Below are 18,681 nucleotides of genomic sequence, written 5' to 3' on the forward strand. Positions count from 1 at the left end.
ATGGGGTCGCTAAGAATCAGACACAACTGAGCGACTTCACTTTCACTTTCATGCATTGGAGAAGGAAATGGCAACCCACTCTAGTGTTCTTGCCTAGAGAATCCCAGGGACGGGGGAGCCTGGTGGGCTGCCGTCTATGGGGTCGCACAGAGTTGGACACGACTGAAATGACTTAGCAGCAGCATGTATATAATGGAGCTAAATACATCAAGGCATTAACAAGTTTAGGAGAGCACTTGTGTGCTAAGTTGCCTCAGTCATGTCAGACTCTTTGTGACTCTATGGACATGTAGCCCGCCAGCCTCCTCTGTCCATGGAATGCCCCAGACAAGAATACTGGAGTAGATTGCCATGCCCTCCTCCAGGGGATCTTTCCGACCTTGGGATCAAACCCACATCTCTTATGTCTCCTGCATTGCTAGGAGAGTTCTTTACTATTAGGGCCAACTGGGAAGGCCCTATGAGAGCACTTACCGCATATTAAATATTCCTTAAATATTACTTATTACTATTACTGTTCTACTGTGTTTGTTGTACTCTCCTATCACAGCATCTTGCACATGGGTGTTGGAAAACAATTGCTTATTAAATAAATAGAATAGAATAGAATTCAACAAAGATCCTTTTGACTGACGTATAAGATGGGCTCCTTTCAGAAGGTTTTCAACTTGAAATAATGCAACTCATTCTGAAAGCATAGAGAATATACATTTCTGGGCAACAATCCCACAGAGAGACAAAGTAAGCACATTTGGAGACCTTTGCTGCTTCCTCCCACAGCTCGAAGTTATATTAGAATATCACCAGCCTTGTGCTGCTATTTTAAAATGAAAATAATAACAGTATTGTTTTTCCCAAGCACGGGCTGCGCCCTACCCAAGGATTCCCATGGAAACTGAGATCACTCCCATGCTGGTTGGCCTGCCTCTGACACAGTCGTCGCTCAGAGCAGTTATGGGGTGATGAGACAGTGGGGGACAAGATAGACAGAGTAGGGGTCTTTTCCCCTTTGACCTTCAGTTCTCTGTCTTATTCGAAATATTGTTGGCAGGATTTCTGGGCTTTTTGTAATTCAGTTCGGAAGCCAGATAATAAACAGTGGGAAAATGGTCTTCAAGTTGAGGAAGACAGAAATTTGTGGTTTATTTTGAGTTCCAAAGGTGGAGGGGTCAGAAGGCATTCCCACGAGAGCCTCTCTGACTTTTGAATATCTCCATCTCATTCTGCTTTAAATTATAAAGAAGGACTTTCTAGAATGAAATTTTCTAGCTGTCCATGGACTCTACTGGTTTTATATCTTACAAAAGCAGGAAATAAAAGTGGCAATAAGGGGTACTGGAAAAGAAGGGAAAGAAAGAGGAGTAAAGTAAAATTTACTTAAAACTTAATGAACGTATGAATGACATCTCTTAGTAATACTATGATTCTCAGAATTAACGTGTGCTCTGGTAATGAATTTATACAATAGACACAAACTCATTAGCTCAGATTATAAGAACGCTTGGTCAATATTTGTCTTTGCCAAATTACTATGTGTGCAGCAAACCAATGGCATAACCATGAGGAATAAGAGGACTGCTACTGGTCTGAAGTATAGAAGTACATTTCAGACCATTTCTTCTCTCCTTCCTTCAGTATATTGTAATAACACCCTATTATTCTCAAGATTTCTATTTTTAAGAATTATCTATTCTTCAATTTCGTTTGAAGAAATTCACAATTTCTTCACAAATTCATTTATCCATTCACTTATTAGACTCTAATAGAGTAACCACTATTTGTCAGGCACCGTGCCAGACAGTGTGCAGAATGCTTTACAAAATTAACGAGAGATTGTTCCAGACCTTAAGCAATTCCCATTTTACAAAGAAGATGTGTGTACAGTTGCCCCTGGTATCCATGGAAGATTGGTTCCAGGGCCACCCCCAGTTCCCATGGATATCAAAATCTGCAAATGCTTAAGTTTCATGTAAAATGGTGTAGTACTCACATATACACATTCTCCTATATACTTTAAATCGTCTCTAGATTAATTATATTACCTAATACAAAGTACATGTCATGTCAATAGTTGTGAATACAACATCAATGCTCTGAAAATAGTTTGCCAGCACACGGTAGATCCAAGTATTGCTTTTTAGAGCTTCTTGGATTTTTTTTAAATAATTTTAAAAAATCTATTGGAGGATAGTTGATTTGCAGTGTTGGGTTAGTTTCAGGTGAAGAGCAAAGTGAATCAGCTATCTGTATACACATACTCACTCTTATTTATACTCTTTTCCCATGCAGGCCATCACAAAGTACTGAGTAGAGTTCCCTGTGCCATGCAGCAGGTCCTTGTTGGCTATCTGTTTTCTATATATCACTGTGTGTGTTCAACCTCAGTCTCCCAGTTTATCCCTCGCCTTTAAGCCCGCAGTAATCGTGAGTTTATTTTCCACATCTGCAGCTCTAGTTCTGTTTTGTAAATAGGCTCATCTCTGCTCTTTTTTTTTTTTAGATTCCGTCTTTCTCTCTCTGACTTACTTCTGATCCCTGATTGGTTGAACCTGTAGAACCTCCAGGGACTACGGGCCGACTATACACATAGCTTTATTTGATGCAGCTATGACACGGTGGAATGAGTCCCAGGTTTGAACCTAGCGCGCCAGAACTAACTGTTATCAGTGTATGCAGTGTCTCATTGGACCTTGGGCCAAATATTTAACTCATCTGTGCTTCTCTTTTGGTAAAATGGTGATGTTGATAATATCGACCATGCAGGGTTAGAATAAGAATTAAGTTAGGTCATGTCAAATACACAACCAAAGTTGAATCTGAGGAAAGCTGCTTAGGAAGTGATACAAAATACAAGGAAGATGAAAAAGCTCTGGGAGTTCAATGGATGGAGAATCAGTTTCTCTTTGAGGGAGAAAAGAGAAGGCTTCTCAGAGGGTTGAGGGTTGAGGACATATCGTTTAGCTGGACTGCTGTGTGACCCGGGAGGAGAGGTTATTTGTTTGGATCCCAAAAGCAGGTTCTCTCCCCCGGCCCTCTCCCAGGTCCCCCAGAGACCCTTCCCAAAGTTTAATGTGGAAGCCTCCATCTTCCGCATATATTTTCTAAAAGTTCCAAAGAAACTTTTGAGGTCTATGCATATATCACAGGGGCATAATCTTGGAAACTTCTTTCCAGCATCCTTAGAGCATGCCCTCATTTTTCTCCCAATGAGCAATGAATTCTGACCTGAGGTACTCATACATCATGACTTGGTGAACAGGGATTCCTCCAATTATGTGTTTACTGAGATAGGAATTACTAAGGTAGAAGTCTATATGTCAACATTTAGTTACCTAAATTTCCTCCCTGGACAAGTTATTCTTCTCTAATCTTACTCCTTCTCTCCTAGCCCCCAAAGCTCAAAGCAGACATAGTGTCCTTTTAGCTTCATTATTATGGTGTAACTCTCTAGGAGTTATTATCTAGGGTCTTCTTTTTCTCTAGAGTCTTGCATATAGCATTTACAGTTAGTTTTTTTTTTAATAAAATTAATTTGGTAATGATAAAACTATCAGGAAAGTCAGGATAAGGTGTTCTGACTCGACATCATCTAAGATTTCCCAAAGGAGAAGACCAGGTAATACCAGGTAAAGAGGAATAACCTCATTACCTACCCTAGACAAACTTATTCTGTCAGTAGTCCATTTGTTCTACCAACCCCAGGCTCAGAGGTATTACCTGTGATCCTCCTTCTCTCCTGCTCCCTCTTACCTGCTGTCTCATTTGCTGTCATTTTTTTTTTTTTGCAATGTGTTCTTCCATTTGAGTCCCTTTTCCATACTTCCTGTCTAACTTTGTAGGGAGATAAAGGTAGTTTTTGGATGCAGACTCTTCTGATTTGGTGTAAGTGTCTTTCAACATAAAAATAACTAAGAAAAATCACACACTTAGAGAAAGCACATGTTCCCCTGGTAACTAAATGTTTTACTGAATCCATATAATGCATAACCCTATTTGGTGTTTATAACAATCCTGAGGGAAGTATAAATGTTGTTTCCATCTTGCACATGACAAAACCGAGTCACAGAGAGGTTAAATGATCTGCCTCAAAATCACCCAGTAAATGAGTCAGACCCATCTCACTTCAACTCCTGAGCTCCTAATTATATGCAATATCATCTCTCTTGTGAGTTCAGATATTGTAATTGGCAGCTATAGGCATAGAAGTTTTTCAGAAATAATTTTTTTCTTAAAGACGACAGCTTGTTTCCTAAGCAACACCTTTTGAAAGATGAGGCCTTGTGTAAGAATAAATATTTTAAAAGTGTAGACACAAAATTTATAAATTAAAGTTCATCAGACAAAATGAAATGAAGATGATATGTAAATCCAGAGACCTTGAAGTATCTGCAACTGAAACTAGCTACGTGGTCTTGGACAAGTCACCAAAGAGTTTGGTGACATCACATCTCATCTCAAGGGGCAGAATCTATGAATCTGAATCACTAAGCCTTTATTATGTGTGTGTACCTAATCAAAATTGTGCTAGACACTCTATTCTACAACTGTCACAATTGTTGGTTGTCTTTGTTAATCTTGTCTTTTGCATTTTCTTAAGCTGGTATACATTTGACAAAATATGTTCCTTAAGTAGCTAATGAAAGTTACATATTCCTTTCCTTCAGCTGCAGTCCAGCCATCTGCACTCACATTTCAACATAAATGCAAACAACAAGACCCTGTCTGAACCAGGAAGGGAGGCAAAGGTTAAGCTCTTCTTAGAGGATCTGGAAGATAAAAACTAGAAGGCAATTGGAAAAAAATAATTTAAGGCTTTCAAACTGTCAAATTTGAATTTTGAGACAAGAAAGTGTTTTTCTTCACTGTTGCCCGCTAAAGAAAAAAGTGTAAAATTCAACCTGTGAGGAGAAGAAAAAAATCCCCATTGATCTACAATGAATCTATATGAAAAAAAAAAAAATTGCTTCCTCTTAGACAATGTAGACACTTTCAAGCTGTCTACATGGATCTCTGATTTCAACCAAGTCATCTTTTTTCCAAGTCATCAAAAAATAAGGTGTGTGTGGGTGTGCACATGTGCACAAGCATGCATGTGTGTGTCCAAGTGATATACTATTTGGTCTTGGGGGATTCAGAAACAAAGTCCAAGACTTTGGAAACTTGTCAGCAGAAAGCATCAGAGCTTAGACAGTGGGCTCTTCTGGGAAAGTCTGCAAGTCTTGGTCCGCATTGCTGACCTTGTCCCAAAGTGACCAGGTCATTCAGTCCCATGCTCCTGTCGACCCAGGTATCTCTTGAAAACTATTACTTAAAATAAGTTGCCAAATACAACAAAGTACTTTATTAATGAAGCATCTTGATTCTTTCTAAACTTCCTGAATCCTCACAGACAAGTGACTCATCAAGAAACACATGGTCTTCACAAAATTTGTCAAACAGCAGCAGCTTGACAAAACAACCCCACTCAGTTCACTACCAACGATGAGCACGTCTGAAGTGTATCACTTCACATTGTTCAGGTATTATATTTTGTCTCTTCTCTTCCTCTGAGTCTAACATGATAGTTCTAACATCTTTCTAGAATGTAGAGTTTAGGAACCTGAGTGGTATTTTATCTCATGGGTTAGGTATTGTTTTGAGAAGTGTCTGGAGAAGCAGTTGGAAAATAGAAAGGAAAGCATGCAGAATAGAGAATAATGGTCTTAGCCGTATTTGCTATTTATGAAGCCTGCTGATTATCAGGTATCTACGACCAAAGCATTAGCTGAATCTTTTCAATCCTGCAATATTTCCTTTTTGAAAGAGAAGAAATGTCCAGCCAAGGTGTTTTATCTCAACGTGCCAACTGAATAGTATGCTTTGTAAGGAAATATCTCATCTGGACTTTCCAAGAGAACGATGGTCAGGGTGATTAAGCCCAAAGTCACATGTGCCTTAGCTGTGTTAGTGATGCACGTATGTTATGATTTAGCTGGCCTTATCTACATATTTTCCAAAAAAGGCCCAATTTCTAATGCCTTGTCTACAGACAAGGTGTATGTCCTCAATTTCTAGTCAGAAATCGCAGTCACTGTGCATACATGTGCCTGACCTGGATTCATGCAGTAAGAAGCAGTATTCATGCCACTTTAAGAACTGCCTATACTCCATGATCTACTCAACTGGTAGATGAAAATTGGCTAATTATACAAAAGCCAAGAAACCCCAATTCACCCTTCTTATTGCAGCCTTCCTAGTGGCTCAGATGGTAAAGAATGCAGAAGACCCAGGTTCGATTCCTTGGTCGGGAAATTCCCCTGGAAAAGAGAATGGCTACCCACACCAGTATTCTTGCCTGGAAAATCCCATGGACAGAGGGAACCTGGTGGACTACAGCCCATGAATTTGCAAAGAGTCGGACACAACTGAGCAACTAACACTAGACTAACACTTGAACTTCACTTCATTGCAGCCTCAGGATGGAAACTCACTGTGAAGTCAAGGATGAGTCTCTTTCTGGGCAGCTTTCAGAAGAGCCTGAGTGGACCGCCAGTCCCACTCACTGGAGGAACATGTGACACAGTGTGAATGCAGTCGGGAGCACCGCACACCAAAGGCGAGGTGTATCTGTGTCCTTATTTCACTTTTCCTCCCCAGTCTTGAGGAACTTATGCTCCAGAGATGAGATAGAACTAAATTAACTGTAAACAAAATACCCTTGAACGACAAGGATTTGAACTGCACAGGTCCACTTAGATGTGGATTTTTTTCAGTAGTAAATACTATAATATTACACCATCTGCCGTTGGCTGAGTCAGCAAAGAGGCAGAACCATGGATATTGAGGAGCCAGTGGAGTTTTCATTCCAAGGAGGTTGGTACCCATAACCCTCAAGTGGCTCAAGGGTCAACTGCACAAGAATTTTAGATTGTTAGAATCCATGATCTCTGATCTTAATTCACCCTTGAAATGTGTCAAAAACTGAAACCATTTGTTTCTTTCATGGAATTCACCAAAGTAAAGACCAAGTCACTTTTCACTACTTATAAATATATGTTTTTCATAAACTAGGAGTTTATTCTGAATTTGGTACAAATATTTTTTAAGAAACATAGGGTACTGACATTAGTCCATTGAGATTCTAAGTGCCTAGAAGAAAATTTCATACTTTTAATTGGTGCTTTCAAGCTATAATGCATTGAGAAGTTAGTTCTCAGGCCTTTCTACACTTCTGGGAAGTGTAGAAAATTAGAATAAAAGTACAATCTTTCTTCAGAATACGGAGTGTCCAAATCAAGAACAATGAAGTAGTGGAGCTGGAAGGAGTGCAGAGGACTATATAATTGGATTTCTCAGCCTTTTACAAATACAATAATGAGGAGGAGGAAGAGAGGGAACTGATTCATGACTCGCCTCTGCTATTTAGTAGAACATAAGGTTACAGATCAGAATCCCTGGATTCCCCACCCAGTATCATTTCCACTTGTTTCATGGCCTTTTATATTTAACTGAAAGTAAGAAGAGAAATAACAGCAGGAAGCCCACTGATCAGGAGAGACTGAAGAGACTCTGAATCAGTCTCAGTGTGTGACCTCGGTGCCTGGGTGGTGACTTGGGGTTGCTCATTCAGTCTTGAGGGGAGGGTGACGTGTGTGAACTTCAGGATTCAGCCTCAGTTCAACAGTACCTCAGGGAAGATGGGCTAGTTCCCACACTGTTCAGAAGTAGAATGGAGAAAGGCTCTGTGCCCCAGCAGGCTTCCAGCCCAGGGTGTGGTGAGCTGCACACAGTAGGAGCTTAGTAAACATGATTTAATATGGAAGAGTAAATGGGTGCCCAGGGAGCAGCTTCCTGCAATTAATAAAGGAATGTGAGAGGTGGGTGAAGGGCACTTGAGACAAACCCCTCAGGTCATCTTGCCAAGAACTGTGGAACGGCAACCCATACCCACCAGGTAGAAGACATTTGTCTCTCAGTTTCTAGGGGTCCTTAAAGGACATTTGCAAGAAGGGCTTTTCTGCAATTAGAGCCCAGTTAATTGTAGGAAGAACACTAGCCTGAGACTTCCCTGGCAGTCCAGTGGTTAGGACTCCATCCTTTCAGTACACGAAATTACTTGCTAGTGTTTATCAGTCTAATAACAAAATTTAATAGCAGCCCCAAAAAATGTGTGACTCTCATTTAAACTCTGAGGGGTCAAACAATCCAACTACCAAAAGATCACTGAGGATATTGGGATACTTACTGAATATTTAAGAATATTAAAGAATTTTTAACTTGTCAGTATAATCATGGTTTTTAATGTTTTGTTAAGAGCTCTGCAAAGGGAAGCTCTGCTGAAAAAATTATGGGTGAAATTGTAAAAATAGTATACTATTACGCAAGCTCATCGTTATTATTCTTTAAAATGAGATTATTATGTTTTTCTGACTACCCATAAAGAAAGAAGGGCTTTCCTGGTGGCTCAGATCATAAAGAATCTGCCTGCAATGCAGGAAACCCGGGTTTGATCCCTGGGTCAGGAAGATCCCCTGGAGGAGGGCATGGCAACCCACTCCAGTATTCTTGCCAGGAGAACTCTACAAACAGAGGAGCCTGGCAGCTGAAGTCCATGCAGTCTCAAAGAGTTGAACAAGACGAAAAGACTAATACACATACACACAAACACACAAAGGGAAAGAAGGATGGAAGACGGAAGGCAATTTGATAGTTAGTAGTCGTCCGCCTACAAAAACCTAGTTACCTTATATTATTTCATTTGTTATTTATAGCATCTCTCCTCAACAAGATAAATATCCTCTTTTATGGATAAGGATATGAAGCTCAGAGAGGCTTAGATTTTCAAGTTTATACAACTAAGGAAGTAATAGAAGTGGAGTTACCATGTCCATATTTTTTTTTTAACTCCACTACATTGCTGATGTTAAGGCAGGGAATATAGACTGTGAATTTACATCCTTTCTTATTCTGGGTTTTCTTTAATATCCCTGAAATGTGTAACCTTAGGAGTTATTTTCTCAGTCAAAAACAATCAGGCTTTCATTGTCTTTATCCTCTGGATGACTCAGGCTTTAAAATAGAGTGCAGGTTTAATGTTATCTAATGAACTTTAAAGGAAGAAAGATATAGGAGCCTGTTATCTTCTAGCCTCCAGCCTCATTCTGGTTCCTGTTACTAATGATTGATCCTGACTGAACTAGGTAAAGTTTAGTTCCTTTGTTTTCCGGCCAGCAAGACACACAAAAGCTATTAACACTGGCCCCAGAAATATAAACTCCTTCCCTAGATATCAGCTGTCCCATAACAGTCTTTGCTAAAGAAGGAGAAACAAATTAGATTATCTTTCAGTGATCTTCCAAATTTAAGATTCCGGAGTCTAAAAGTGTTGTGTATTGGTGTTTCAACATAGCCCAGGCCAAATGAAAGAAAGACTAGGAAGAAGCAACAGTTAGAATATAGAATAAAATTCCTTAAAGAAGCTGGGACAGGAACTGCATGAGGAACAAATGTTACAATTTCATGAAGTTTACCAGTAGCTAAAAAGCTATCATTAGAAGCAAAAAAAGATTCACCTCTTTAACAAGGTTTTTCCTAATGAAATTATAGAAAAACTTTTTTTTCCACTTCCTATCTTGTCCACTGCCCCTTCGCAAGAATCCCTCTTAATTTTACAAGATAGACTCTTTCATCCTATTTCAGCCGAAAAGTCACTGTTATTGCCCTTCTCGATCCTTTTGCAAACAGAGAGCGCCAAGACGGCCTGCAAGCAGATCTGTCTCTACTTGCTGCACATTTATTTGTGGATTCTTTTTGTTATTTTATTTGTTTTTTTGTTTTTTATTTGTTATTTTGTTATTATTTGTGGATTCTACTACTTTCCAAATACAGATTACCTTTTTAGTAATTGAAGTCTTTAGGCAAAAGAAGGAAAAATCTTTTTTATGAACAGATCTTTTCAATCTTCAGATTCGAAGTGGATGGGCACTGGATAAGTCGCAAGGAGACAGCATGAAGGACAAACTGCGCAGGAGGTTAACTGTGATTGGAAATTCAAAGTTGTCTCCCTGCTTGCTGGGAGAGGCAGTCCGGACTGCACAAAGATGTTAAACATCAATCAGACTCTCTGGAGCCTCTCATTGCCTGCCTTGTCACATGCCTGGAAAGTCTTCTTTCTCTCTCTTCTTCCTCCTCTCTGGACCTAACCAACTCCTTGGTCCTTTCAGGCTTAGTTCATAAACAGGCATCGTCCCCTGTGACTTTGTACACAGTTTTGCATGACCACCCAAAGCTCTATTAGTTTCCTGTCCACTTCCCCTACTTTTGTGCTTCTTGGCACTCAATTCATTTATTCCTCTATAGCTGGTTTCAACAGAGACTTTACTTTATTCTTATTTGTTTCCCTTGTTATTTCTTTGTCACTAAGTCATCTCTGACTCTTCCGTGATCCCATGGACTGTAGCCTGTCAGGCTCTTCCATACATGGGATTTCCCAGGCAAGAATACTGGAATAGATTGCCATTTCCTTCTCCAAAGGATCTTTCTGAAGCAGGATCAAACCCATATCTGCAGTGGCAGACAGATTCTTTACCCCTGAGCCACTAGAGAAGCCTAGATTTATCTCCCTACCTGAACTGCAATTTCCCAGAGAGATATTTTATCCTTACGTCTATGGCAAGTATGGAGGTTTGAAAAGCAATCCAGAGAAAGGGTCAAAATTATTTCATCAGTAAGAACTGAAACAAAGTTTTTCTTAGGGACACCTCCTCCCTATTTTATTATATACTTCATTCACTTCCTTAAGATTACAGAGTTTCTCTGAAATATTTGCCGGTAAGTGTCACACAACTCAGCAACAGCAAGCTTCAAATTCACACTTGTTCCCAGAGAGCATGATCTCAAACTCTACTATCTCTTTAGGCTTCTTTGATGATCCTGTATTCATTCTGACTTATTTATCATTTATTCAAGCTTATTGCTACAGTGTTTCAATTCTTTATGTACTTATCTTTTCTCTATAATTTGCCCAAGGATTTGCTCATGCCTTTGGAAAAAGCTGTATTTACTTAATTCTGTGACAGAGAAGGCAATGGCACCCCACTCCAGTACTCTTGCCTGGAAAATCCCATGGATAGAGGAGCCTGGTGGGCTGCAGTCCATGGGGTTGCTAAGAGTCGGACTCGACTGAGCGACTTCACTTTCACTTTTCACTTTCATGCATTGGAGAAGGAAATGGCAACCCACTCCAGTGTTCTTGCTGGAGAATCCCAGGGACAGGGGAGCCTGGTGGGCTGCTGTCTATGGGGTCGCACAGAGTCGGACACGACTGAAGCGACTTAGCAGCAGCACTTAATTCTGTGAATCCAGGAGTCTTGATCCATTCTATTTGTTGCTTCTGTGCGGCTTGAAAACCTTAAAAGATTACTTGATTAGGCACCTTTTTTCTCTAAATTGTCAATGCTTAGACCCACATAAATTAAAGAAGATGGGGGGGAAACTGGATGTTTAGTAAAATGATAATAAACAACAAGATGAAGCACCACTCTCCCCATCTACTTTCTATAGCTCCTGAAATTCCCAGCATTGCCACGCACTTGAGATGACCAGAAGCACCTGTGTGAACCATGGATTAAACACACTCATCATTAGCAACCCACAAAAATCAGATGCATGTCAGATATGTCAAACACTTTGTTAACAGTTTGGGAAAATTCTTGGTCAGTAGTTGCTGTCTTCATTACTCTTTTACTCCCCTTTATTTAGTTTAGTAGAGACTGTAAATTTGGTATCAGGAGTAATCAACACCACCAGAGTAAATAACCACATTTGTTGCTTTATATAATGGTAATAACTTCTGTGAATCATGATAATACTTTTTATTTCAGAAGAATTTCATGTTTTTCCAAAGAGGAATACTTAAAAATTAAACTTGTTCAGAGACATTCAAGAGATTTAAAATAAATGAATTTTTAAAAGAAGCCTAAAACTCATAGTTGAATATCACTGGTAAAAATAAGTCCTTCAGTTGATTCAGTTCTTTCCTTTTCTGTTGACTCTCTAATATTCCCACCCACACAGTGTTAGGTTTCAGTATAACAGAAGGTAAAAGTTTTGGGGTGGTGGTCATTCATTTCTCAAATGTTTATTATAGGCCTTTTTAGATATATAAAAATATCTGAGGCCAACTTTGAGTTTAAATGAGTAATAGTCTTAAAAATCTAAATAAATAGTAGAAGAAGTTTCTACAAATACATCAAAGTTGACTCTGGCTTAATGCTTTCCTAAACATTGAGAAAGAACTATTTTCTAAAGCTTCCCTTACATGAAGTAAATGTTACTTTCTTGTAAGTCAGATTCTAACTGAGTAGATTACTTCTGCCACAGCCATGATTTCAACACAGGGTTGAATTCTTGATGATTTTCACTAATTGACTTCCAAGCTTTCAGAAATATAAAGAAAGAAAACCTTCCTTTTAATTGTAACTCTTGCTAGTCACTGAAACCAGGTGTATCTCACTTTATTTAAATTATAGAACAACTAATCCAACATTCATTTACTAAGAAAGAAAATAAAATTCCAGGAAAGTGAAATAAATTGCTCATGGACACAAATTAGTTAATGGCAAAACTAAGTCTGTTCCTTACTCCCTAACCTTTCCACTATGATCAGAGCCAAGGAAAGCAGATCTGGAAGGATTTATTCAAGTATCATTTTCCCCTTAGAATAAACAATCTTTCCATAAACATTTTCTAACAGCTCCCCCAGGTCCACAATTCTACTTCTCCAAATCACTCATTACAGGTAGCACTTAATTGGAAATATGACTGTAATGGTAACAGATCATGAAAAAAAAAAAAGTAATATGACACCATAATTGCAGGATTCTACCATATACCTTAAAAGTTTCAGGTAATCTAGGCAAAAAAAGCTTGCTCCTTGGTTGCTCTATAATATTCGATGTGAACATTAGTTATATCCTGAAGCATAAGAATTTACTGTGACTTAAAATAATTATAAAGTGAATCAATAACAATGTAGGTAGTAAATTAGTGAATCAGATATGAAAGTTAGAGAAATCAATTTAAAAAATGTTCAATTTATGTGTCTCAGTAAAGATTATGCATAAGAACAAATAGGGAAATATTAGTAACAGTGCCAGTCAATAAAATTTATTGAGTATTCACTAAATGCCAAGCAGTAGATCATAGGATCACACAATGACCAGCAAATCAATGATATAATCATTCTGTGTAAAGGGTCCATCAATTAATAAGGTAAGATTTATCCATTACAGAAAAGTACATGATTTCAGACAATAAATGGACTAAAGATGTATGTTAAAATTGTGGTAAAAGTCAAATATGCAATCTCAGAGTTGAAAAAATGGAAAAGGAAAGAATTATGCATCATGTCATGTTCTAGGAAGAGTCTTTCACCCTGGTGGTGTTCTTTGGGCTTTCTATAGAGGGAAAGGTAAGCTGAGATCTGTAAATGGTATGCAGCATTGAAATCTGTCTCCCTCCCCAGGTTTGGTCCAATGGCCAATATCACCCACCTAGTTACCATCTCACTACTAATTACTTAAGTCCTACTTCTCTTTTTTTAAAAAAAAAAAAAAACATATATACATACATCTTTAAAAAAAAATAATCTGTGCTTTTGACAGTACAAAGTGAGAGTAGGCTTTATTCCTAGTCACTTTTCAGTATTGTTGGAGACAAATTACTTTGTTATGATGTTATCTCTTTAAAATCATTTTGAGATAATTTCTAAGGTTGAAGGCATCAAAAAGAAAACCTGAGCTTGTTAGAGACAGAATATAGATCTACCGAACAGCACAACCTTCTTAGGCAAACATTACCACCGCCTTTAGGAATGAAGTTAGGCTGTACAAGGATCATCTTTATTTCCTTTAAATAATGTAGGATCAAATAAAATGTAATCAGACTCATTATCAAGAAAGGAGAACCCTACTTCTTTGGTAGGATTGTTGGGTTAAATTCTCTAACAAGTCAGATGTTTCTTCTCCTTCAGTTTACTTAGTCTAGATACTTAGGATTCCCTCTAGGATATTGTCCAGTCTAAGGATAACCACAGAGCCTCAAAGGTGTTCCTCTATATCTAAAAAAAAAAAAAAAAAAAAAAAGCACAATGTTAGCTAATAAATAATCTCTATGTCCCAAGGACTGTCTTCTGTCCAGCAACCCAGCTGCTTCTGATGGTATCTAGCCAGAAGACAGACAGCAATGAGAAGTCCTCTCTGCTTCATTGCAAATCCGAGTCTTCCTCTCTGAGTTCATGTACATTAATAAAGCTTAACATTTATGCAGTTCTAATATGTGCCAGACAGTGTTCTGAGAGTTTCACACACAGTATTTCATTCAGCCCTCATAATCAGCTAGTGAGATAGACACATAGACCCATTTTACCAATAGGGACCCTGAGATACAGAGAGTTCAAATAAGTTACCCAAGACCACAAAAATAGTAAGTAATGGAATCAGGATTCAGACCCAAGCAGTTTGATGTTGGAATCCATGCTCTTAACCATACTTTTGAGTCTGCACAAGCACCTATAAAATAGGAGGAAATCCTTGGAGGAAGTGATGTTCTGGATACAAACAATGTATGCTATATCTCATATTGTATCAGTCTCCTAGCTCAGATCTTAAACTTTGTCATTTAACAGAGGAGACAATCCCCAGTCTACAATCAACCACCTGTTTTGCCACAAACCGCAGTGACCCCCGAGTGAAGTGTCTCCTTATCTCCATCTCTTAAACCGAAATCAGTCGTTCTCACCTTTCCAGGCATGAGTGGGGCAAGGCTGCAAGTCCTTTGCACATTTTGGCAAGTGGCTTAGCTCCTCAGCTTTGAACACAAGTCCTTATCAGCAGAGCAAGTCTCTGAAAACTTCGAAACCGTCTGAGACTGACTTTTACTCCGGGGAGTATATAGAGGCTCTCTCCCAGCCCTCCGTCCCTCTGTGGGCCAATCCAGAGCCTTAGAGGAAATTGCAGGCTGGAGAGCAACAGCGCTCGTGTGGGAGGAGGGGGCTGGAATCCTTCCTCTGCGGCAGGCACTGCCACATTAGGTTTTCAGCTGCTCTTATCAGAACACTTCTGCCAGGGCAGGGGCAGTCCCTAAACTGGGCATAGGAGGCTCATGCTTTGACTCATAAATTTGAACCCATCACAGCAAAGATGTGGGTTTTTGTTATGAAGCAGAATGCTCTGGGCTACTTCAGATGTGTCTAAGTCACAAGATGGTTAGGACTTCAAGGGCCCTTGCAGATCATGTAGCCCAACTTTGTTCTGCAGTAGAGGAAACAGTTTTAGAGAGCTCTGGGGGACATGTATGTGAATCCCTACGGTGTGCCAGGCACTCAGCTGGATGCTGGAAATTCAAATAAAAAGGTACTCTATGCTCTGAAGATTCCAAACGTCATATAAATATAGTATAGGTGAGTGATGGAGGCAGGCCCAGAATGCTGTGAGCTTTTAAGCACCAGAAAAGATTTTTTTTGGAGGAAATAACAGCTGAGCTGAGTGATGAAAGAGATAAAATACCTTACATGACTCTGTTTACTAGATTTGATCCTCTGTTCCCCTAATTCTGTAAATGGTCTTCTCATTGTCCCTTTACTTTGATGACTAGGTTAGGCTATTCTCTGGAGCAACACCCCCATGGACCCACTCATCCTTGGCTGGGTTTATCATGCTTTCCCCTTCAACATTTGCCTGTTTCCTATCATTTAAGGATTATTTTCACCAAAATTTACCTTGCTTGTGCTTCATCCTGTTAGGATTCAAGGGGCTAATACATTAAGAAGTGCATGCCTGCTAAGTTGTTTCAGTCGTGTTTAACTCTTTGCTACCCTCTGGATTGTTGCCTGCCAGGCTCCTTTGTTCATGAGAGTTTCCAGGTAAGAATACTGGGGTGGGTTATCATGCCCTCCTCCAGGGAATCTTCTGGACCCAGGGATTGAAGCTCTATCTCTTATGTCTCCTGCATTTGTAGGCAATTTTTTTTTTCTTTTTACCACTAATGCCACCTGGGAAGCCCTGAATTTATCATTGCTGTATAATGATATGTATCATTAATGTAATGATACATATCATTAATATGTAAATACAAATGCCTAAGGGGTTGGCGTGAGTCTAAGCTAAAAATAAGCAGCATCATATAATCTGTAAAAAAAGCTCTAAACTTGGAATTAAAGATGATTCTCATAACATTCCACATTATCTGAAATTGTTTTAAACTGTATTAACTATTGATCAGGATTTGTAAAGTTAATGTAGTGTATTATAACCTGGTGCTTTAAAGCAAATAAATAGAATATAATACACAAATATTCAACTGCATTGTGTGAAGAAGGCTAGACACTGTTTTCTGAAATTTTTGCTTTAATTAACCATATATATGGATGAATAGGATCATTAGTTAAACTGTATCTCTGACTATAAATCTTGATCATAAAGCTTTGAAAGCTATAACTCTATATCATACATTTTTTTTTTAGATTTTTAAAATGTGGACCATTTTTAAAGACTTTATTGAATTTGTTACAATATTGCTTCTTTTTGTTGTTGTTTTTAATGTTTTGCTTTTTAGACCAGGGATCCAACCCTTACTTCCTGTATTGGAAGGAAAAGTCTTAAACACTGGACCACCAGGGAAGTCCCTACCATACATTTTTAAAAGTAGGGAACCCTATTGTAGTCAATTCTGACTTTGTACAACATCAGGCACATAGACATTTACAAAGATTGCTTGAACTATATACAGCTGTCCAAGTTCTGCCATTACTGGCCACTCAAACATCAGCAAATCAATATAAAAAGTTATTGATGACTGAGTCTCATAGTGGGAATATGTGTAAAGCTAGCAGAAGAAACTCCTTAGAGCCAAAGCCGAAATTACTGTTTGATACACAAGTGGCCTTGAGGAGAAAATAATATGAAAAAAATTATGTAGAAGATGCTTTGGCTAGAGCTGAAGATCAAAGCAGGTTTCTGACTATCCCAGAAGAGTGATGAGTGGAGTTATTCAAAACTCAAAATTATATCCATCATTATAAATGATGAACTAGAACACAAAATGAAAAAAAAAAAAAGCAAGCTCAAATAGAAAATAAATAATCCAGCATATATTTGTTTTAAAAACTTCATAAAGAGGGCATGTAAAAGAGTTTGCTCATTGTATTAGGGTTCTGAGGAGATATCTACAGAGATGTGTTATAAGGAATTGGCTCACTTGGTTCTGGACATTGAGAAGTTCCAAGATCTGCAGTCAGAAAGCTGAAGACCCAGGAGAGCCCAGGTTTGTGCTCCTAGTCCAGAGGTCTGAGAAGTAGAAGCAATGGTGTAAGTTCCAATCTGAGTCCAAGTCCTAGTCTGAAGGCAGGAGATGATCCATGTTGCAATGAAGACAGGAAGAAAGGATGAAATGTCCCTTCCTTTGCTTTATGTTCTATTTAGGCTATCAGTGGATCGGGTGAGGCTCACCCACATTGGGGAAGGTGATCAGATTTACTCCATCTTCTGATTCAAATGTTTGTTGAATTCAGAAACACCCTCACAGACACACTCAAGATAATGTTTGACCAAATATCCCGGATCCTAGTGGTCCAGTCACCTTGACATATAAATAGAGTCATAGATGTAGGGGAAAAAAAAAAAAAACTTACAGCTATTGGGGATGGGGGAAGGGGGAGGGGAGGGATAAATTGGAAGGCTGGGATTCACACACACACACACACACACACACACACACACATGCACACCCACACATAGTAAAATATATAACTGTGCTATAGTTGTAGGTCCTTATTGGTTATCCACTCTAAATACAGCAGTATGTACCTGTCCATCCCAAACTCCCTAACTATTCCTCCCCCAACCCTCCTCCATAACCATAAATTTGCTCTCTTTGTGACTCTGTTTCTGTTTTGTAAATAAGTTCATTTGTATCTTTTCTTTTTTAGATTCCACATACAAAGGATATCATACAATATTTCTTTTTCTCTGTTTGACTTACTTCACTCAGTGTGACAATATCTAGGTCCATCCATGTTTCAGCAAATGGCTCAGTATTATGTAACAACCTAAATGGGAAAAGAATTTGAAAAAGAATAGGTACATTATGCTTGCATGCAAAGTCACTTCAGTCCTGTCTGACTCTTTGCACCCCAAAGGACTGTAGCCGGAAAGGCTCCTCTGTGCATGGGATTCTGCAGGCAAGAATGCTGGAGTGGGTTGTCATGCCCTCTACTACTCGATCTTCCTGACCCAGGGATTAAATATGTTATCTTATGTCTCAAGCATTGACAGGTGGATTCTTAATCTGTGTTAGTTCAGTTCAGTTCAGTTACTCAGTCGTGTCTGACTCTTCGCAAAATCATGGATGCCAGGCTTCCCAGTCCATCACCAAGTCCCAGAGCTTCCTCAAACTCATGTCCATTGAGCCGGTGATGCCATCCATATATCTCATCCTCTGTCATCACCTTCCCCTACTGCCTTCTATCTTTCCCAGCATCGGGGTCTTTTCAAATGAGTCAGTTCTTCACATCGGGTGGGCAAAGTATTGGAGTTTCAGCTTCAGCATCAGTCCTTCCAATGAATATTCAGGACTGATTTCCTTTAGAATTGACTGGTTGGATCTCCTTACTGTCCAAGGGACTCTCAAGTGTTTTCTCCAATG

The 18,681-nt window shown here is 39.0% G+C and overlaps 1 protein-coding gene across 1 annotated transcript in view; it reads right to left on the minus strand.

Moving 5' to 3' along the window:
* RGS5 (regulator of G protein signaling 5) overlaps window positions 1–14,918 on the minus strand; it is a 54,314-nt gene extending 39,396 nt beyond the window's left edge. Inside the window, exon 1 of the mRNA XM_070467710.1 lies at window positions 14,779–14,918. Coding sequence (XP_070323811.1) covers window positions 14,779–14,822 — 44 coding nt within the window. The 5' untranslated portion in view covers window positions 14,823–14,918. The remainder of the gene's footprint in view (window positions 1–14,778) is intronic.
* Window positions 14,919–18,681: the final 3,763 nt, after the last annotated feature.

Source organism: Odocoileus virginianus, chromosome 5 (genome assembly GCF_023699985.2).
Source record: "Odocoileus virginianus isolate 20LAN1187 ecotype Illinois chromosome 5, Ovbor_1.2, whole genome shotgun sequence".
NCBI classification, from domain to species: domain Eukaryota; kingdom Metazoa; phylum Chordata; class Mammalia; order Artiodactyla; family Cervidae; genus Odocoileus; species Odocoileus virginianus.